This window comes from Siphateles boraxobius, unplaced genomic scaffold (assembly GCF_051911475.1).
Source record: "Siphateles boraxobius isolate OS27281-9 unplaced genomic scaffold, OSU_SipBor_1 20, whole genome shotgun sequence".
NCBI classification, from domain to species: domain Eukaryota; kingdom Metazoa; phylum Chordata; class Actinopteri; order Cypriniformes; family Leuciscidae; genus Siphateles; species Siphateles boraxobius.
The window spans coordinates 13,166,623-13,189,633 of NW_027508811.1; the positions used below are offsets into that span (position 1 = coordinate 13,166,623).

General features: G+C 37.7%; 1 protein-coding gene across 2 annotated transcripts; it reads left to right on the forward strand.

Moving 5' to 3' along the window:
* Positions 1–351: 351 nt before the first annotated feature.
* Positions 352–16,325, forward strand: ogfrl1 (opioid growth factor receptor-like 1). Of its 2 annotated transcripts, XM_077236936.1 has the most exons (8): positions 393–691; positions 2,090–2,176; positions 2,373–2,451; positions 5,457–5,489; positions 5,977–6,055; positions 10,647–10,713; positions 11,205–11,350; positions 13,116–16,325. In XM_077236936.1, exons 1-8 carry the CDS (start codon positions 497–499, stop codon positions 13,612–13,614), a joined length of 1,185 nt encoding a protein of 394 aa, XP_077093051.1. In that variant the 5' UTR covers positions 393–496; the 3' UTR covers positions 13,615–16,325. The 2 variants fall into 2 exon arrangements, with proteins under 2 accessions (XP_077093052.1, XP_077093051.1); XM_077236937.1 differs by lacking the exon at positions 5,457–5,489 and having other exon boundaries at positions 352–691.
* The last annotated feature ends 6,686 nt before the right edge of the window (positions 16,326–23,011 follow it).

Genomic DNA, 23,011 nt, shown 5'->3' on the forward strand with positions numbered 1-23,011 from the left:
AACCCATGCAAATGCAAGAAAATGCTTTTTGAATAGCTGTCCATTGTAGTGACCACTATGCATGAAAACGATGGTTTTAATCAAATAAATACAGCCTTAGTGAGCATAAGAGACATAAAAAAACACAAAAAGGTATTATACAGGATTAATGCTGCTATTTATCTTGCTGTTATCTTACACTGACTTACCCTGTGTATCGCTTTTTTACACGTTGCAACGATACATAGTATATCGTTAGTATTTTGGTCGATGTATCGATCCATATTGATGTAATGTTACAACTTAAACCCCTAACTGCGAGCGCATCATCTTCTTCCTCATCATCATCTCGTGCTGATCTCCGGGCAGAAGGGGGTGTGTTCTCATCAGAGCGCTGGAAATCCCCCCATTAGTCACATAAAAGCGTCCTTTGAACGGCAGCTCTACATCATATTAAAGCTCGATCCTGTGCCGAAAGAGGACTTTTAAATATGTAGGCACGGAGGACAGGGTTTAAATGGGCAATCTGACGGGCAGCTGGAGATATAAGGAGCCGAGCACAGTGGAAGAATGCGACTCGACGTGGGAAACGGACTCGGAGAGCGACGAGCATCAGCCGGGAGGAGAGGAGGAGGACAGCGGTATCTCCGAGTCTGTGAGCCCGGCGGATGCCATCAGAGGAGCCGAACAGCTGGACCACGGATCACCGCAGGTGCCTCTCATCATTCACGAGTACTAAAAGATAACAAAAGAAAAAAGATAACCACGGAAAACGGTTATTAGTCGTATCTGTAGGAATTGCAATCGTATGACAGTGTGGAGTAGCCTTTTGGTTGGTTGTCAATATTACCATTACCATTATAGTTATTCTGAAATTAGGCATGTGCTGCCGTAAAGAACACAACGCTACACGGAAATTTGAAAATTTAGAGTAAAATATTGGTTAAATTCCGAACAGATTTAGTTGGAGCTGTGATGGACTCTATAGGCTATGTCGTATCATTATTGTCCCGGTAGGACGAATTGCCTTAATTTTAGTAATTAAATTGCTCGGTAACATTGGTAATTATACTAATATTAACACAATAAAAGAACATTATAATTTAATAATAACTATTTTAAAAGTATCCCACAAATTTGACCTATATTTGAAGAACCAGTAATATGACCTTTTACCTTTGGCCTTTCAGCATTTTGGTCTATAGCCTATATTTATAATGCCTATTTAATTTTCTCAAATGTGTTAATCAAATTTGATAAATTTTCGGGGTGGTAGTAGTAGTAGTAGTAGTAGTAGTAGTAGTAGTAGTAGTAGAAGAAAATAGAAAAATAATGCAAATGTACCGGTATATTATTGGAGATAATATAAAACGCCAAAATGATTTAAATTAACCAGAAAAAGGGAAGAAGTTGTGTCACAGAGTTAAGTTTTCTTAGAACGGTTAAAATTGGGAGGGTGGTTAAAATCTTTGACCTTGTTAGAAGTCATTTGTTTTTAAATGGATCATGTTCTTTCAAGATTTCTGGATTTTAAGGCCACTGAAACTGTGACCTGTTCAATGTGAACTATTTCCTCAAGGGAAATTTGCTCTCTTGAATTTCCTGTCAGCAGAAGAAGGAAATTAGATTTTTATTCATTTGAAACTAAGATTTTGATAACAGCTTTTCACGCACACCGACGCCGTAATAGTTTTTTTAAACCCTTCATCAAAGACCATTATTTAAAGCATTTATTAAAGTGAATATAATATTATTAATTAATAAGCTTCACAGGCATTTCAGTATGTCATTGGTCCCAACAAGCAAACAGCTTCATGTTGTGTGTAGAGTGCAAGCCTTCTGTGCTGTGCTTTCACTCAACCGTAACGATGTTCAGTGTTTGAACATTACAAGAGGCTGAGAGCTAAAAATGGCCATGAATTAGTTAGAAAAAAGTACAATACAGTAGTCTACAAAATGGAGCTCCTCTCTCCCGTCTAGAAGCATTTGCATCCCAGTGGGGAAGAGCAGTGGCAATGTAGCTCAGATGTTGATGAGTGAAGTCATTCATACTCTCTTTCACTGCCTATGTAACCATTCCAATTCCTCTTGCTCTCTGCCTCTCACACAGTTTGGTGACATAATGGAGTCTTCCACTAGGATGAAGAGGAGCTTTTATGCCGCAAAGGACTTGCACAAGTATCGCCACAGTTATCCGGTAAAAAGTTACATCTACTCTCTTTAGATTTCTCATGCAGAGCTCGGAGGCCAACCATCTTTGAATATGAAAGTTTCCAGTAAATATTGCCGTATGGTCTGAAGAAAAAATAGTTGAGACTAGTTTTTGTTTTTTTGCTCTCTCACTCTCTCTGTATCCTTTTGTCCTGGTTTTGTTCTGGGATTTTGTTGCTCAGAACTACAAGGAGCCTCGTCAGCCAAATGAATATCGCAATCTGAGATTCTATCTGAATAAGATCCCCCTGGTGCCGGACGGTGAGTGTGTGTTTGCTTATATGTTTTAATGAAAGAAGCATAAGACTGTACAGTGGGATCTGGACTGAAAAGCAGGCCATCACTTACACTATATTTCCAAAAGTTTTGGGACGTCTGCCTTTACATGCACATGAACTTTAATGACATTCCATACTTAATCTGTTGGGTTTAATATGGAGTTGGCCCACCTTTTGCAGCTATAACAGCTACAACTCTTCTGAGAAGGCTTTCCACAAGGTTTAGGAGTGTGTTAATGGGAATTTTTTACCATTCTTCTAGAAGTGCATTTGTGTGGTCAGGCATTGATGTTGGACGAGAAAGTGTTCTATCGGGTTAAGGTCAGGACTATCAGACAGGCAAGTCAAGTTCCTCCACACCAAACCCGCTCAGCCATGTCTTTATGGACCTTGCTTTGTGGACTGGTGCGCAGTCATGTTGGAACAGGAAGGGGCCATCCCCAAACTGTTCCCACAAAGTTGGGACCATGAAATTGTCCAAAATTTCTTGCTATGCTGAAGCATTAAGAGTTCCTTTCACTGGAACTAAGGGGCCAAGCCCAACCCCTGTAAAACAACCCCACACCATAATTCCCCCTCCACCAAACTTTACACTTGGCACAATGCAGTCAGGCAAGTACCGCTCTCCTGGCAACCGCCAAACCAAGACTCGTCGATCGGATTGCCAGACAGAGAAGTGTGATTCGTAACTGCAGAGAACATGTCTCCACTACTCTAGAGTCCAGTGACGGTGTGCTTTACACTACTGCGTCCGACGCTTTGCATTGCACTTGGTGATGTAAGGCTTGGATGCAGCTGCTCGGCCATATAAACTCATTCCATGAAGCTCTCTATGCACTGTTCTTGAGCTAATCTGAAGGCTACACGGAGTTTGGAGGTCAGAAAGTTGGCGGCTTCTGCGCACTGTGCGCCTCAGCATGGGCTGACCCCACTCTGTGATTTTACGTGGCCTACCACTTTGTGGCTGAGTTGCTGTTGTTCCCAATTGCTTCCACTTTGTTATAATACCACTAACAGTAGCGTGGACATTTCACGAATTGACTTATTGCACAGGTGGCAACCTATCACGGACCCACGCTCGAATTCACTGAGCTCCTGAGAGCGGCCCATTCTTACACAAATGTTTGTAGAAGCAGTCAGCTTGCCTAGGTGCTTCATTTTATACAACTGTGGCCATGGAAGTGATTGGAACACCTGAATTCGATGATTTGGAGGGGTGTCCCAATACTTTTGGGAAAATAGTGGTATGTTTCTTACAATTCCTTCACATGTATGCATTTTACTTCATCCACTGAATGTGTCGGGAGTGATATGCTCTAAATGTGAACTGCATTGTACCATAGTGTAGGGATTTTCTTTTTACATGAGCAAGTCTGTTTCCTGTATTCTTTAATAATGAACTAATATTATTGTTATTCTTTCATAACAATACATGACAGCATTGAATGGTGTTCAAAATGTTTGGCAAACAAATTTGCTTTATTGTTTTTAAATCACCATTATATTAAAAGAACTTCCTCTCTGGAAATCCCTTGATTCTCGTAATGAGACTTTGTCTTAATTGTTACTTGGGGAAATTGTGTTTGCAGTAATAACAAGCAGCCACTTCAGGAAAAGAAGCATCGGTGGAAATAATGATCTGGGCTGGTAATTCAGCAAGATTCAAACCATGGTTCACACAAACGATCCTTGATACAGACTCATCTTAAAAAAAACATTTTACCCATGATTATTATAACACTTCAAGGAATAGTTTAGCCAGAAAATGAAAATTCATTCATATAAGTCATTATTTTTAAAAGTTAGTTTTTAAAAGAAATTTAAGAATGTACATAATCCACTTTTTACAGTACCTACAAAATATTTATTTTGAGTAATTTCTTATCAATTAATTGGTTTATGTGGTTCACAAAACCATTCCGAATCATTTGTTCAGCTCAAAGACAGATCTTGCTGGATTGGCTGATTAATGAAAAACAGCTTAAATTGAAAAAAAACAACAAGTGTTTTTGTACTTTAATACTGCTGTATTGTATCTTCTTAGCCGTGGTCAATATGACCTGGCATTATTTACAGAAAAGCGTATCCTTCTGTTTTCTGTATCCATGGTTTTGAACAACATGAGGTTTGGGTGAGTAAATAGTGACTGAATTTAAAATTATGGTCGAACTATTGCTTTAACCTCCATGTTGCACTGGGCATGTTCTGAAAATTGCTGTGGATTAAATGTGTCGGTCTAAAAAGAGATTTTGCTAAAGGCAAAAAGTGTTGTCAGTCCCACCTACAATATTTCACCTGCCAACACAAAAATATTACAGTACACAAAGAAATGAACATACATACTGGAAAAACGTTTTTACCTAGACAAACATAAAGCAGTTTTTGCAACTGAATACACATGCCAGCTGGTGTGAAGGAAGAACATGGGTTCTGGAGTGCTTCATTAGCTGAATGTTTTCCCTACGGGCCACTTTGGCAGGCAGACAGTGAAGACATCTCAGAGGAGCCATTGATTGGTTATTGTGGGCATGTTTGAGAATTAACTGAATCTGTTGTGCAAGCATTTAATGGCAGCAATTGCTTCACTGCTGTTTATGGAGAAGGACACACACACACACACACACACACACACACACACACACACACACACACACACACACACACACACACACACACACACACACACACACACACACACACGATATGCCGTTCTCTGTGTGCCCAGAGATTTCAGTGTTTCCATGTCACAGATGACCTACACCTCTATTTACACTCTGAAACAACACTCAGTCCTGTGTCTTCTTAAAGTGATAGTTCATCCAAAATGTAAAATTCTGTCATCATTTACTCACTCTCATGTCATAAAATTCAAAGCTTATATAAGCTTTGACTTCCTTTATTTCTGTGGAACATTAAAAGAAGATATGTTGATATGTCAAAAGGTTTTTTTTTCCATACAATGGTCACCAACATTCTTGTGTTCCACAGAAGAAAGAAAGTCAAGCAGGTTTGGAACAAGTGGTGAGTAAATTATGACAGAATTTTCTCATTAGCATGTTAATATGTTCATTAGAGAATAAGTAATGTCTGACATGATAATTAATCATTTTTCACAATGTTCATAAAATAGATCTGAATGATTTGTTCACAAATTTCACTTGTTTGTACAACTTGAGTGATCAAGGTTCCAGTAATTCTCAAGTTAAGAGCTAGTTGGAAGAGAAGACGAATCAATAACGACTTAAATTTTGGTATGCTCATTGTAAAAACTCTTATGGACTACAGATACGATATTTTATGGTGCTTTTGCAATTTATTTTGAGATTGAAAGAATTACCAGGACATTATTCACAGTTTGACCTGAAAAAATCTTGACAGAATTGTAATTTGGGTGAACAGTCTCTTTATTAGAGTTTTAAGTGATTAATTCTGAGCTTGGCCCATTTTGATGATTTATTATTTTTCTCTTTGTCCCCCCCACCCCCCCCCCCCACCCCCACCCCCACAGGTATTTATATTGAAGAAATCCTCACTAAATGGAGGGGAGACTATGAAAAACTAGAGCACAATCATACATACATTCAGTGGTAAGACATTTCACCAATATTCAAGCTTCTTTACGAGCAATAAAGTGCATAGTCAGTTATTAGACTTCACAAATTGTTTTTGGCCAGACACTTATTATTAAATTATTATTATTGCTTTTTGAAAGAACAGAGAAAGTTACATGCTGATATATGCATGCAGGATTTTTGGATGGGGGATTAGGTATGTTTTTCTTTACCACCTGTTTAAAATGAACTTCATCTACTTTAGATGCAAATCCTGTAGATCAAGGCAAAAGCAAACAAAAGCATGAAAGCGGACAAATGCAGTGATAAAGACAAAATCTGCACAATTGTGGTATCTGCAGGTCAAGGGGTCGCAAACATCCTCTTTGGCGACAAAGGATGGCCTTAGGTCTACATTGGATAAAAGGTTTCTTTAATGTTTAACGTTGCTTAAATATTAATGGATCACTTTGGCTGACATCATCTCTTTAGTAACTGAAGAAGCTTTGGGGAATGTCTATGACTTGAGGGCATTTTCTGATTAAATGGTCCATTTTCCTAACATTGAAGAGGCAAACGATAAAGGTTTAATCTTAATGGCAGAAGAAAAGTGCAACCCACATTATAGGAAGGAATATATGTAAGCTTTTCTAAGAATTTGAGATTAAATCAAGCATGATTAATTAAACATCTTGCAAGCACTTTAGTGAAACAGCATCCAGCTGCTTGTGTGCATCATAGCTTCGGATATATTGAGACATGAAAATGCATATTTCATATTTGTCATTTAAAGCTGTTGGTATCAGAGAAACACTCAACATCCCTTTTGGATTTTCGATGATGATTATATCATTGAGGAAAAAGAGTAAATTAATCTTATTCAAACTGCAGTTTGTGCATAAGATAAGGTCTAATATGTGAAGGACAATACGTGCATGCGTTCGCCTTATGCTTCTGTTGGCCAAACAATACAAATTTCTTTCTTTTGGCCTTATCATATTTTTAAAGAAAGCTGTTCAGTTTTTAGTCCTAAAACTTGGAAGATAATTAGCATTTGCGGAGTAGAAGAGACTTTTCAACATGACTAATGTAATTTGTTAAATCAATATGGGCTTAAAAATGTATTTTTTGCTAATGCTAAATAATAATTTAAGTTACCACATGCATGTTCTTGATCAACTGCTGATATTAGTATAAATGTGTTTTATGTATTTATGTATCTCAAGTAAAGTTAACCACAGACCTTATTCTAATCAGTCAAAAAACTGCTAAAATTATCCTTCAAATTGACGTCATGTCATTTGTTTTTTTGTTTCATGTCTTAGTCATCCTATTTTTCATCCTTTAATTCGTTTTAAAAATAAATATTATACAATGACACTAATGAAGAAACATGTACACAGAATTAGAATCTGCTCACAAGGTGATTTTCAGCTAACTTTGAAGGTCGTATGAAGGTTGAACAGTGGTTCTAAGTACGTCATGTGCTCTTGTAAAGCTCTCAGTTGGGTGTTGTTACATCTCACACACTCTCATAGCTGAAGCTCCTGTTCGTTCTTGTCTGTGCTGTGAGGGTGAGGAAGAGGGGGAGGACATGATGCCCCTAGCCCGCGTGAAATAACAACACGGTTCTAAAATCAGGCTTCGCGCATATGCTGCCAATCGGCACTCCCTCCTGCCGAGGAAAAAGTGATTAGCTTCTCTCATTCCCCCCTACTAATTTTTCACACTCTGTATGCTTGCAGGGCTATTTCCATAATATCAATTAGCGAATGTAAAAACACATAAACGGTGAGTGATTGTAAGCAGACAGGTTGCTAGCATTTTGACTCTTTAAGTAAATAAAGATGAGATGACAGTGAAAGCAGAGTTGCCAATTCCGCTTATTATATGCACATTTGGCCTTGTTTTTTAAAGAAGTCGCTTATAGATTTGGGTAATCGTGGGTAGGCTATTTTTTTGTAAATAATATCTTATCAGATAGACAAGGAAAATAAGTTGACTTGTTTACGTTTTTTATGTGTTTTGAGGACAATAAAATCACCATTTGCCAGGAAAGGGACTTCATTTAGGACTTTAGATTTGGGGCTAGAAATTGCTCTTCCGACATTTTTGACCGATTTTTTTTTTTTACGTTAAGAATTTTTTACTTGATCGGAATGGTACAAAACTTGGTAAAGGTTTTGGCACTTGCTATGTAAACACACAAAAAAATCATGGACATCATTTGAAAATGTTAAATGGTCCTGAAAAAAATAGTCAGACTTGTGCTCCTCGCGGTCAAAAATTATCACACTGGAAATGAATGGGAGACAAATTTCATCTAATGAAAACTTTTGGTACTGCGGCCAAACAAAATCTTACTGAATTTGAAAGCTCATTTTTTGAGATATCAAGCTCAAATTTGTAACACAATTTGTTTAGATTTATGTTTTTGATTTTCTTGCAGTTTTAGAGTATTTTAGAGTAGAGTGTTTTTGATAATATGTATTTCATATAAAAATTTTAAATAGTATTTTTGTTCATTTTTAATAACAATAAACGTAAAATTTTGCAACTTTTTTTCACTTCAGCATAATCACAAAGTGAATAAATGGATTTTAAATCCATAAAATCCCCTAAAAATACAACAAAAAAAACATTAAAATATAGTACATTAATTTCATTGAAAAAAAATATTTCGGTCATTTTTGACAGAGAACAGAGAGAATAAAACTGATCAATGTTTTTGACAGAACATAATAGAAAACATGAACTAAATCCCTTAAAAAATGGTTCCCTGTGCAGACTTCATCCAGGTGGATGCTGCACATTGGTGGTGGTTGAGGGTCCCCTTCTATGTAAAGCGCTTTGACTACCCAGAAAAACTATACTAATAATACTATATTATATACTATACTATATACCAGTGGTTCTCAACCCAGCTCCTAGAGTACCCCCAACACTTCATGTTTTCTTTGTCTCCCTAATCAAACACACCTGATTCAACTCATTATCACATGGGTTAATGAGCTGATGAGTTGAATCAGGTGTGTTTGATTAGGGAGACAAAGAAAACATGCAGTCTTGGGGGTACTCCAGGAGCAGGGTTGGGAACCACTGCTATATACTATATATTATATATATATATAATATACTATAGTATATTATACTATATACTATTATTATTATTATGTGTGTATGCCCCACCAAACAAAATCAGAGGTCACTTATTTTGGGCTTGTTTTTTCAGGCCAGGTCACTTTTTCTCTAGCAAAATTTGGCAACACTAAGCTAAAGCTTAACTGCAGTAGCAAGCATCTGGCCAGCACTTCATGGCTTCAGAGAGAGAAAAGAAACAAGAGAGGCTGAAGAGAAGAAGGGAAAAGAAAGATGTGCCGAGGTTTGCGGGCTGTCCTTTGCTAGTGGCCAGCAAGATGTAGGATCAAACTGTTGACAGAGAGAAATTTACCCTTTATTGTATTTCTGTGTGTGTGTCCTTTTTCTTTTTCTCTTTCTTTTCCCTGATATTGGTTTGTCAATGGTCAGTGCCAATACTGATATCTAGGGAACTCTGAATGGTTGATATAAAGCTAGTATATGATGTAGGCTAATACAATGAAATTCCAGCAAATGTAGTTCAAACAGTAGAGCATAGCACCAGCAACGTCAAGGTCATGGGTTCAATTCCCAGGGTAAAATGTACACCTTCAATGAAATGTAAGTCTCTACGGATAAATGCATACAGTATATATTTAATATATTTATTTTACTTACTCGAAATTAATCAAAATGTTTCCTATAATTCCAAAAATGTTTGCAGATGTTTATTGTCCAATGTTGTAAGTTGTTTCTGTAATTGATAAGTGAAGTTCACAACGTAATTTCGGGAGGAGTGAACCCATCGAATCTTTCAATTAACTGCCGGAGCATTTAAGCAGCCGCTCACCGCTCACCGGCATCAGCTGTTTTGACATCCCTCCACCTCCCCAACTCCACCAATATAATTTAGGCATCTTGCTACCATACTCATCATTCAAGCATTAGTAGTCCCACTGGGGGATTTATCTAAGCTTGAGTTGAAGCTGCTTTCTCAAGCCCCTCCACTGCGGACAGAAAGCCAAGTACGCTTAACCTTATTAGCTTAAAGATTATATGGGCAAAGGAACACTAACACTGTGCTAAGTGAGCGGAACTGTGTGATTCCAAGTTCAGCTCGTAGGACGGCGTTCGTGGTTCGACTGGTCAAGACTGTTTTCCAAAGATGGCTCCTGCCTGTATACGCGATTGTACTGTCTTTATAAAGTATATTATTATTAAACTGTCTGTACACTTACAAAGTTCTGAGTGCTTCGGTTTGTATGTAGAGACCCTCATTAAGCTACTGTGTTAGTGTGGGGCTGTTTTGAGCCTTGTTAGTGGTATTAACTAGCGATCTCTTTTTACTTATTATATGCCCCATATACTAGCGTTATAAGCTAAACAGTTTTTAGAGATAAAACTCTTTACACTCGATTATCATGAAAACAAATCCCAGAGAACAGTCGACTCGGTACCAATGTGTTATTACATCACAGGTTCATTTTGCGCCGGAGTTCTCCTTTAATTCTGAGGAAGATTCTAACCTGTTTCTTGACTTCTGTTGCAGGCTCTTCCCACTCAGAGAACAGGGCCTGAATTTTTATGCTCAAGAACTCACTCAGGATGAGATGAAGGTATGTTTCTAAAGACAAACACCTCCTTTCAATATCTGAAAGAACACTCAAGACATTACACTCTTAAAAATAAAGGTTCTTCAGTGGTTCTTCATATCAAAGAACTTTCTTTGTAAGAATTTTTTTATTTTTTTGCTGTTTAAACCAGAGAACCATATTGCCAACTCAAGACCTTAAAAAAGTTATTTTAAATATAGTTTAAGATATAACATTTTAAGTACTTTTAAGTTCTGGTACATAGAATAAACATTTTTTTTATATCCTGATATATTAAGCTGTAAAATCCTTTGGTTCTTATTAGAACCTTTATTTTTAATAATGTGTTATCATTATCATCTAGTCAAAGGTGTCAGAACATCTAAAAATAAGTTTCAGGCAGTGGCACAGTGTGTTTTAGTGTCATCCTGCCTCTTTTTTTATTTGCCCTTAAATAACCTGCTGCAGTCATTGTGCAGATCACCTTTTACAGAGTGACTTTTTGATGTCAACAGGAATTCCAAAGCACTCGAGAAGCCAAGAGACGCTTCCTCCTAGCATATACGATCATGTTGGATTTCTTTGGAATCAAACTCCTGGATAAAAATGGGAATGTGGCTCGCGCCCCAAACTGGCAGGATCGCTTCCAGCACCTGAATGAGTGAGTTGTCTTTTTGGTTCGCTGTTTTTAAGTCCTTTTTACTCTATAATTCCTTTTCTCTGATCTTTATGATCTACTCCACTTGCACCAGTTCTCTTTACATTCACTAATCTTAGTCTCCTGTCTCCTGCCATATTTAGCGTGCTTCAGTCCAGGGAGTTAGCATCCTTAGTCTCCAATCCCTGAAACACAATTTTGGTCATGACCCTGACTGTACCGTCATGTGAGCATCTCATCCATGGGCCCGAGAAATGGGTCAGACGCACAGTGGAGGATAAATAGAGAAGAACTGAATAGGATACAAAAACTTTTACCTTTTACATTTAGAGAGATGGTGAATGTGAGAAGGGAAAGAAATGTAGAGACAGTTGGAAAGGAGAGTTGAAAATGAGTTTGATGAATGCATGATAAGCAAAAAGGGAGCGAAAGAAAATCCGCAGTGCAGCGCGCTTAGTGGTAGACATAGACGACTGTGCGTATGTGTCTGTGTGTCATTGCCCGAGGACTGTGCCATAGAGGACACATATTACATTACAGAGAGGCACCGCTTGATGAACTTTGTCTGCAGTGTGAATGGGCCTGTACCAAAAGCTATAATTTTGAGAACGCTGAGTTTATTATCTTACACTGGACAAAAATGACTCCTTAATGAGTTTTTATAAATAAATAAAAAACAATCCATTTCAGATCAATTTACTTGAGAAGCAACACTGCATAAGATATTTAGGCCTGTTTTCAAGTAATGTAATTTAAATGTAATTGTTTTTGGATATGCTGCACTGTCAGATGTTTTAATTTATTTTAATCTTGTTTAAACTTCAAACAAGTTAAAATCTACATGTCAACTAACTTTTATTAGAGTATTAGTAGACTCCCCGCTTAATATCTGCTTACTCTTTATTGTGATGGTCCTCGAACAGACAATCTACTAACTATAAGTAACTTTGCAAGTACATGTCAACTGATTCTAACCCTAACCCTACCAGTCTATTAATACTCTACTAACACTCTAACGAGAGTTGGTACACATGTACAGTAGGTGCAATGTTACTTACAGTCAACATAATTTGTTAAAGGGACCTTTAAAATAAAGTGAAACCAAAGTTTACAGTGTAGCCATAGATTAGCCAAAACAACTTAAGTAATGTCAAATAAATGTCAGTATCCCAAAGTTAATTGGTACTGTGTCCTATTAATTAATTTGTAAAGTGTATATAATATGGAGGGTTCTTAATACTTAAAACTAGGTCACATAAGTAAATATTTGGTATATTTTTTATTAATATATGGTATATTTATTATTTTGTATTGAGCATGTTATATTGTTAATACAACTAAAGTGTGTAGAGCCGTGCAGTACTATGACCTTGGGCCCCTTTTGTGTAATGGTTACTTCAGAAAAGCACCCAAGAAAACCCTCCAACAGACCAGCCTTTGTTTTTATTAAACATATTTAGTAAATATGGTCATTTTTATTGCAGAAATAGGGACCATTCACACAGAATATATTTTTGCGGGTTAAAAACGTGAGACGCAGGTCAGTGAAATGGAAAAAAAATGCTATCTTATTTTAGCAAGACGTGAGAGCAATGGTCTCATTCTGTGTGAACGACCACTTAATATGCTTGGACCCTTTTCCACTATTCCTAACAAACTCCAATGTCCAAAAATAAAATGTCACAAAATGTTTTCTTTTGTCAACAACTAATATTACTGAACATTGTGTTAAACGTATTTTTTGTACTATGACCTCTTGTCTTTCCAGGTCACAGCACAACTATTTGCGTATCACTCGCATTCTGAAAAGCCTTGGTGAGCTGGGCTTTGAAAGCTTCAAGCTGCCCCTGGTGCGTCTGCTTTTGGAGGAGGCACTGGTAGAGGGCACATTACCCAACATGCGTCACAGCGCACTGGAATACTTTGTCTACACACTGCGGCACCACGCTCAGAGACGCGCTCTGCTTCGCTTCGCCCAGCGCCACTACCACCCGCCCGAGAACTTCATCTGGGGTCCACCCAGGAAGAAACGCATTCCGGCCTCTGGATCCACAGGGACAAGAGTGGGAAAAAACGAGGTGGTGGAGAGGAGTGCGGGCAAAGCCAGGTCACCTAGGGAGGGCAGAAATCATTTTGAGAGGGAGGTGGAAGACATGGACAAGAGGAAGAATGGAGAGTGGAAAACAGCAAAAGTGTCCAAGGTCATCCTGCAGGAGTGCAGGGGGAGGGTAGATCTAGAAGATTATATTGAGACCATTCCTCTGTAAGAATAGAAAGAGAGGGAGTCTGGGAATGCTCAAGTAGCCTAAGCTGAGCTTCAAGTTAGGCAAAGGATCGGCACAGCAATATTATTCCATGCTATTGCCTTTTAGAGACTTGTTTTGTGAACAACTTGACTGTTTGACTTTTTTTTTTAAATACGATGTGTTTTTTCTTAACTCTGAATACTTTTCAAAGTTTTAGCAGATGAATTTCTCTGCTGTAATTCTTAAAAATATATATAAGTGCTACCTGAGCACATTGTGTGAAATATTGCACTTTTTGTGTATTCAGTCTTCCCCTGTGAAAGAATATTATCTTAATCTACAGGCTTTGAGAATAGGCTTTATTTGCTAACCATAAGGCCGACTCTCAGACAGACATGTCTTTTCTGTGTTTAGAGCTTGCTGAAGTTTCTTGTTATGGATACTCATAGCTCCTTGCAACAGATCATAATAATGTGTAGTCAGTGTGAATATACTTGCAGGAATTTTCAGGTAATTGATCTTCCATGTTTTTATAGGTACATGTGATACTTTAATCCAGTTTTCTCAAAAACGTCTTGCAATATAAAGTGCCTCTTCCGGTTGTTACAGCATGTGTCGCGCTCTATCATTTTGAGTCTGAAGTAGTGTGCTGTGTGTGGAAAAACCATAGGCTACGCAAAAAAGGAACTTGAATTTTATGTTTTTTGATTAAACAAAGAATCATCTATCAAATTATGTAATTTTTTAAAGGAAATTTGAAAAGATAAATTCCGTTTTGATGGTATTAAATGAGCGTGGTGTGACAGATCACAGGTTGGAGTAATGGGCGTTGCAAAAGGTCTGCATGAACAGTTTAAATATATTCAAAATGAATGTACTGAATGTTTTATTATGGATGCTCGCTGAAGAAGTGTATTTTGGAGAAGTTCGTGAGGTTCGGTTGTGGGCATCGGTGGGCATCAGACTTGCAGTAGCCTATTGATTCGGAGAGGAAGTGGGCCTCGGAGTAAAAAAGGTTGAGAGCCACTGAGTTAGGGATTATTTTTTATTGTAGCAATCTGCACGCCCATTACCTGTCTCGATCATGGTGTGACAGGCCGCGCGCGTTAACCAATAGTCTATTCCTACTACTATTTAAAGCACAAAATAAACATAAATGGACTTCCAAAGGTCTTTTTAAAAATAAACTACAACGTACTAAAATGTACCATTTCTCTTGTACTAATCGGTGAAGAAGAGTTTCAACGACGGAAAGACGTCAATAAAACAGCTTGCGAACATGGTAACGTTACATTTACCTCAGGAAAGCCATTCAGTGGCCATAGGGTTAGCTAGCTGGAAAAGTAAAATTATAGTTTATATATAAAGTGCACACTGTAATAAATAAACTTTCCTGTTATTGTCTAAATTATAAGAATGAACGTACTAATTCTGACAGGAACTGTGGAATCTTTAGATGTCATTTTCTCAAAAAAAAGTTTTTATGACAGCCACAAATTAAATGATGATAGTTATCCCGACAGCGGTTTGAAAGATATTTGTAGTGTAATATTATAAAGCAAATACGTTGCTTTTTCATTTAGTTCATATAGCCTTACTCAAAACTACTCAAAGTGATGGAGCATATGACGTACTTTATCCTCTGTGTGAGTGTATGCTGCTTTTCTCTCATCATACTTAGTGTTTATGTGTGGACAATCAGGGGCAGGGCTATTGATGGTCACTATCCACATAGAATACAAATAGCCTACATTTTTAAAGCAGATATTAATGGATCAAGTGTGTATGTTACTGTACGTGTGTGTTTGTTCCATACTGCTGTTTCAGAGTGTACTCAGAGGTCTAGCCATACCTCCACAGCACAGATGTGTGTGTGTGTGTGTGTGAAACTGTTAGGAAGTTCTGCCTGTTTTAGTTTCTACCAGCACACAAAAAAGAAGTGAAGATCTTCAGGAAAGACCCCTTTCTTCCGTAATAGTGGCTGAAATTCATCTTCCTTTCTTTTTCATTAAACGATGAAGCCTCTCTGTCCTCTTCTTGTTTTTCTCGCAGCCTCTTTCCCTCAGTCAATATTTGGATTGAGCACACTTTTCTGTTTGCCGTCTAACCCAGTTCGTACCCTGGGGTTCATTAAACCCCGTCTCTCTGAATGTGTGAGAGTCTCATTCCAAATGGACAGATAACGCCTGTGTCTAAAAGATGCCTTTATCTGGTCATGTTTGAATGCAGAAATGCATGTGGTATGGCAGTTGGTGAAAAGAAAAAAGACATCTGATGGGGAGATTGAAAGAATTTAATTTGTTCATAAATTTAATTTTCAACTTCTAAGAAATAAGTATTAAATATTTGCTTGCTTATCTCTTAAGCTCACTTGAATTTGTTCTTGATTTTTATTTGTGAAGTTATAATGCTGTGGAAACCAGTTTTTTTTTAGGAGACAGGCTACTTTTATACAAAAACATTGCCTTTAAGTCTAGCAACGAGACTTCAGTTTCAGACATAGCTAGTGACTGGAAACAAATAGCCATCTTCTCTTTGTCCATCTTGGTCTAAAAGACTGTTGAATCCACATGTTAGTGTTTCTTGTGCCATAATTGTTGGAAACAGTTTGACTGGCCTAATGTAAGGCACTATAAGTGTTTTAACTGTTGGGAAGTGATAATTTGTTATCAAAGGAAGTGTGACGTTTATATTGTGGCCTACTGTATAATAAACTGCATATCTTTAACGAATTGTAACTGTGTGAGTGTGTAAATGTGGCTACTGAATTTTGAGGTTTTGCAAACTAGGCACAACTGCTATTATGCATCTGTACATTTAATTAAATTGAATTCAACTGAATTACACTATATGGCCAGTTGTCAGAGGAGAAATGGGAATGTTATTATTATGACTTTTCAAATATATATTTATGCACTTTAAGAAGATAAATGCACATATAAAACAGTTCTTTGTGTTAAAAAAATGCTAATCGAACCACAGACTTACTACATACATTTCATTACCTTTTTTTTAAATCACATAGCACCCTGGAATACTTCTGATCAGGGGCGATTCCATGATTTTATAAATGGGGGGTTAGGGTTGGGGGGGGCACAGGTGGGACCAAGAACCAGCCAGGGGGGTGGGCCCATGAGAAATCAGAAAATTCAACTGGAAATAAATACTTATTTAGAAAATATTAAGCACGATTTAAAAAATATTTGCAAAGCCCAGTGCAAAGTATATAGATTAATATATAGATGGTATTAAATGTGGCACTGAACAAGAGCCTGAAAATCATTTTGTATTTTACATGGATTGGACCACACTGTTTTTTTTCTAATAAATAGAAAACATCACCTAGGCATTAATCAGAATCAGAAAGAGCTTTATTGCCAAGTGTGCTTGCACACACAAGGAATATGTTTTGGTACTGAGGCTTCCAGTGGACATATACAAATACAACAAGAAACATAATACTACAAATTAGTAATAATTAGTAATTTAACATGCTTTCTCATTGAATATGTCGGCGAACGTTCTCTGCATAAAATCTGTCTCTGACATGGTTTCTTAAAGAAACCTTGGATGTCGCTATGTAAAAATAAACAAAAACCCATTAAGTATCTAAATTACAAAGTTGCATAGCTATGGTGTTAGTTAACGTTCTCACATTTTAATGTTTATCACGGCACGGCTTTTTTGGAAAAAGGTTATTGAGCCTTTAGTCTTTTAAAATAACAGATAAAGTAGCCTAATATTTTTCTATTTTATATGTGGTCATGTGCGCTGCCGCTGAACACTGAAAAGTCATCGTTAGCTAATCTAACGTTACTGGCTTGATCAGTCACACATGAAAGTAATCAGACATACTGTATGATATTTCAAAATATATAATGTAATTGAGTGTGTTTATATACCATAAACAGTGACGTTTCGAGGTGTCTCTGTCTTCTACTGTTTGAAAAACGCGGACGAGCGATTCAGCTTTGCGAATCGCAAATCAAGCGTGATTGACAGCGCTCTGATCCAATGCCGTTTGGCATTGTCAGGTTGACAGTAAATCTAGCCCAATGTGTGATTGGGGCGGGGGGGACCAAAGGGGGGGGGGGGGGTCACCAGAGGGGGCCAATCATATTCCAGGGGGGCCATTTCCACCCCGTGCCCCCTTCTAGACACGCCCCTGCTTCTGATTAGTCAATCACAGCATTATGTGTTATAATTTATATTTACATATATAGTATATAATATATAATTAAAACTAGAATAATATGATTTGAACTATTTGTATTTATTTGTTTAGGAGAAGTGTAATTAAAAGAGTAAAATACTTTCGCTGGGCATAAAATGAACCTCAGGGTGATTGAGACAGCTTCTGGGTCCCTATTTGGGTTTGTTTTTCAAAAGCAACCGACTAACTGAAGTTCATCGCTTAAATGTCATTTCAAAACTATCTATCAGCTTATGATTAAGCAGCAGTGTGTTGTGTCTTTGACAGAGGACAAGTTGAATATCACTCTGTCCCCTCCCATAATCCATACCGCTCGGTTGAGAGGACTTATAAGTCAGGGAATACAGTTAAAACTGTGATACAATCACAGAAGAGCGGTAGGCCTACCATATGGTCTGTTCAGGCAGCCTGGTCCCGTGTGGGCTTAAGGAGACCATGTTTGCTGTAATCAGCTTGAGCCTTGCTGTTGCTTGTCAAACTATCAGTGTGTGAGAGCGGTTTTCCTGACGTACACCTGTGAGTGTGACTTTACCTGCCAGCTCTTCAGTCAAAGAGTTTTCAGACACAAACCTGGCCCGCCTCTCCTGGTGCGCTCCTGCACATCTTCTCCTGTGGTTTTCTATGACTACCAGTTGGTAGAACATGCTCATGTTTCATTGCAAACAAAAAGTACCATGATTATGCCATGTTTTTAGAGACATGTACCATGGTAATATTGTGAAATATTGTGAGTGTCATATAAATATGATGGTATGTGTATGGTAATCATTCAGCAATGGTATATGGGTGATCTTTTTAACTACGGACGTATATAAAAAAATATTTAAGTTTGTTGTCGGTAAGATTTTTTAAAATAAATCTTTTTCTTTCTTTTTTTGCTCACCAAGGCTGCATTTATTGATTCAATGTGTTTTGTTCCAGAATTCTTTGATGAATGAAAAGTTCAAAAGAACAGCATTTATTTAAAATAGAACTCTTTTGTTTCATTATAATTTACTGTAACTTTTGATCAATTTAATGGATATTTGCTGGTTGCATAATAAAATTATATATATATATATATATATATATATATATATATATATATATATACACAGTACGGCTCCGCATCTGCTCAGTAGGGCTCACAAGTGAAATTAACCAAATTTTTGTCTTGTGAGAGGATAATAATTGTAATTTTGGAAATATTTGTTATGCAGTGGTTGGGAAGAGGAGAGTCAAGGTTCTAATTGCAGCAAAATACATTTTTTAAAACACAAACAGATAGGACACGAAAACGTAACATCTTAATAAACACGCAAAGACAACGTATTTAAGTATAATTTAACACACATGGTCCTAACTTTGTTTGTTTACTGACTCAATATGCATCAGTTAGCAATTAGTAAAATACTGTTTTACTCCAATACTGGTTGCTGTGGTTTTTCTGTGTTAAATGTGCTGAGTGGAAGGTAGCATGGCCGTACTGATCAGGAGTGACAGAATGAGCGGATACTCCCCATGACTCACTGCTCTAGTTTGTGTATGTGTGTGTGTGTGTGTGTCTGTATAAAATGTATCTCTCTTGCTATGCTGTAGTCTCATTCAATTAGAAGCTTTAAAGCTTCATTCCATGAACATACAACACAGAGAAACAGGCATCAACCACAGGTCAGGCATGAATGGATCAGTCAGTGTGTTTAGATGAGGCCTACTGTATGATGCAGAGCCCTACTGTTCACATGGCCCAAGAACTGTGATATCCCAGCAGTCATTGCGCCTTTTTACTGGAATTCTAGCTTACTACTTGCTTAATACTATACGCATTATTTACTGTATACTTTATTTTTTGTTTAAAATAGAAATTAAACATTTCTTTAGATATATTTCCGATTGACAATGGACAGTATAGCGCAGAACAATGTAGAATGCTTGTTACCTTTCCATTTAATTTAGTGCAACCCCATACAGACACACAAACCTTGATTTGCTATTTGGTATTCGGTGGTATTAAGGGGAGGGGACATTCTAGAGAGAATTTGATTGGATACAAAATAAATGCTGTTCTTTTGTGAACAAAGAAAAATTGGTTTATTTCCCAATTTTAAATTTGTATACAGGTCCTTCTCAAAAAATTAGCATATTGTGATAAAGTTCATTATTTTCCATAATGTAATGATAAAAATTAAACTTTCATATATTTTAGATTCATTGCACACCAACTGAAATATTTCAGATGTTTTATTGTTTTAATACTGATGATTTTGGCATACAGCTCATGAAAACCCAAAATTCCTATCTCAAAAAATTAGCATATTTCATCCGACCAATAAAAGAAGTGTTTTTTTAATACAAAAAAAAGTCAGCCTTCAAATAATTATGTTCAGTTATGCACTCAATACTTGGTCGGGAATCCTTTTGCAGAAATGACTGCTTCAATGCGGCGTGGCATGGAGGCAATCAGCCTGTGGCACTACTGAGGTGTTATGGAGGCCTTAAGCTCATCCAGAGTGTTGGGTCTTGCGTCTCTCAACTTTCTCTTCACAATATCCCACAGATTCTCTATGGGGTCCAGGTCAGGAGAGTTGGCAGGCCAATTGAGCACAGTAATACCATGGTCAGTAAACCATTTACCAGTGGTTTTGGCCCTGTGAGCAGGTGCCAGGTCGTGCTGAAAAATGAAATCTTTATCTCCATAAAGCTTTTCAGCAGATGGAAGCATGAAGTGCTCCAAAATCTCCTGATAGCTAGCTGCATTGACCCTGCCCTTGATAAAACACAGTGAACCAACACCAGCAGCTGACATGGCACCCCAGACCATCACTGACTGTGGGTACACTGGACTTCAGGCATTTTGGCATTTCCTTCTCCCCAGTCTTCCTCCAGACTCTGGCACCTTGATTTCCGAATGAAATGCAACATTTGCTTTCATCCGAAAAAAAGTACTTTGGACCACTGAGCAACAGTCCAGGTCAGGCGCTTCTGCCTCTGTTTCTGGTTCAAAAGTGGCTTGACCTGGGGAATGCGGCACCTGTAGCCCATTTCCTGCACACGCCTGTGCACGGTGGCTCTGGATGTTTCTACTCCAGACTCAGTCCACTGCTTCCGCAGGTCCCCCAAGGTCTGGAATCGGTCCTTCTCCACAATCTTCCTCAGGGTCCGGTCACCTCTTCTCGTTGTGCAGCGTTTTTTGCCACACTTTTCCCTTCCCACAGACTTCCCACTGAGGTGCCTTGATACAGCACTCTGGGAACAGCCTATTTGTTCAGAAATTTCTTTCTGTGTCTTACCCTCTTGCTTGAGGGTGTCAATGATGGCCTTCTGGACAACAGTCAGGTCGGCAGTCTTACCCATGATTGCAGTTTTGAGTAATGAAACAGGCTGGGAGTTTTTAAAAGCCTCAGGAATCTTTTGCAGGTGTTTAGAGTTAATTAGTTGATTCAGATGATTAGGTTAATAGCTCGTTTAGAGACCCTTTTCATGATATGCTAATTTTTTGAGATATGAATTTTGGGTTTTCATGAGCTGTATGCCAAAATCATCAGTATTAAAACAATAAAAGACCTGAAATATTTCAGTTGGTGTGCAATGAATCTAAAATATATGAAAGTTTAATTTGTATCATTACATTATGGAAAATAATGAACTTTATCACAATATGCTAATTTTTTGAGAAGGACCTGTATTTGCTCAAAGTATGAGTCAGATTAATATCCGACTGGCATATTAATACTTTCAAAGTTAACAGACTTCAACCCACAAAATTGTTGTTTCATTGGGTCTTAAAGGAGCAATGTCCATTTAATCCTGCTGACCGCAATGATAAGAGTATAAGCAGCTGTTTACCTCTCCTCTTCCAGCAACTCTATCATCAGCTCTCTCTCTCTCTCTCTCTCTCCCTCTCTCTCTCTCTCTCTCTCTCTCTCTCTCTCTCTCTCTCTCTCTCTCTCTCTCTCTCTCTCTCTCTCTCTCTCTCTCTCTCCCTCTCTCCCTAGTGATATCATGTTGAAAATTTGACCTTGAGTCGAGTCTATCTTCTGAGCTCCACTGAACAGCTAGATAAACATGTTTTGCCAACATCACTTTCAGAAATGATAGTAACTGTTTTCCTCCCTGGTATTTTATTGTGAAATTATACTCTCAACTAAAGACAAGTACTTTATTAATAACAAGATCATGAGTATGCATTCATGCTTCAGGCTATCAGGGTTTATTTGTCTTGCCTACTGGTTTATAAGCCTGTCCTGTCCTTTATGACTGAGGTTGCAGGGTTGGTAGTGTCATATATCTATAGTGCAGATGGGTTTTTACACAAGTCTAGGGACTGTCCATTCCACAATATTTACATTTTGTCCAGCTGACAAATATGAGTGACTTCTCCTTTTAGAGTGTTTCTCTTTCTTTCTGTCCGCTTCACTGAAACTGAACTTCTGAACCCTAGACCTACAGTAAAGTAATGTCTTGTGATACATTAATGTCTTTTTTAGCACCTGGGTTCACAACCATACCTAATTAATTTTTAAATAGAATGAGTGTACAGTGTTCTAACTTTACATTTATTCACATTTATATATACAGTATGCAATAATCGTGCAATTTAATGATGAAATTCTATTCAAACTCACTGATAATCTAAAGGGTTATGAATGAGTTTGACGCTTATGTATGTTTTACCAAAAGCTCAATTACTTTGCATACTGTCATATGATATAGACCGAACTGTTTGTGTTCTCACTTTGATTCCCCATTCGGGATGAGGGTAACTTGAAACCCCAGATGTTCTTTGAGGGAAACTTATGTTTTCTGTAAAGAGGAAGTGCTGATAGCACTCATAGCAGTGCGTGTAATGAAACGGCCAGTTTTGTCAACTCAATTCTTCACTGTTAGCAGTCGCGTGGCTTCAGATGACCTTCCTTCAAGAAATGACAAAGCATTCATGCCTTTGTCCAGGATATTATCCAGCCATTACACAGCTGTTCCCATGCAAGCTTAATACACAGAGTATGTAAAAATTAGTCACACTTTGCTAGTAGCACGCACTAACTTCTTGGTTAATTCCCTGTTTACATGCACCAAATTTGTGCATTGACCCCTGCCAAAACATACAGTTCAAACGTTTGGGTCGGTAAGATACTTTTAATGTTGTTGAAAGAAGTGTCTTTATGCTCACAAATGCTACTTTTATTTGATCAAAAATACAGTGAAAACAGTGATATTTTATTAAAT

Bases quoted from the DNA above. Each gene is read 5' to 3' on its own strand.
- ogfrl1 (XM_077236936.1), top strand. From the start codon at position 497: ATGGGCAATCTGACGGGCAGCTGGAGATATAAGGAGCCGAGCACAGTG. The intron at 2,177-2,372 runs GTAAAAAGTTAC...TTTGTTGCTCAG, and splicing joins AGTATCGCCACAGTTATCCG to AACTACAAGGAGCCTCGTCA. The intron at 5,490-5,976 runs GTGAGTAAATTA...CCACCCCCACAG, and splicing joins AAGCAGGTTTGGAACAAGTG to GTATTTATATTGAAGAAATC.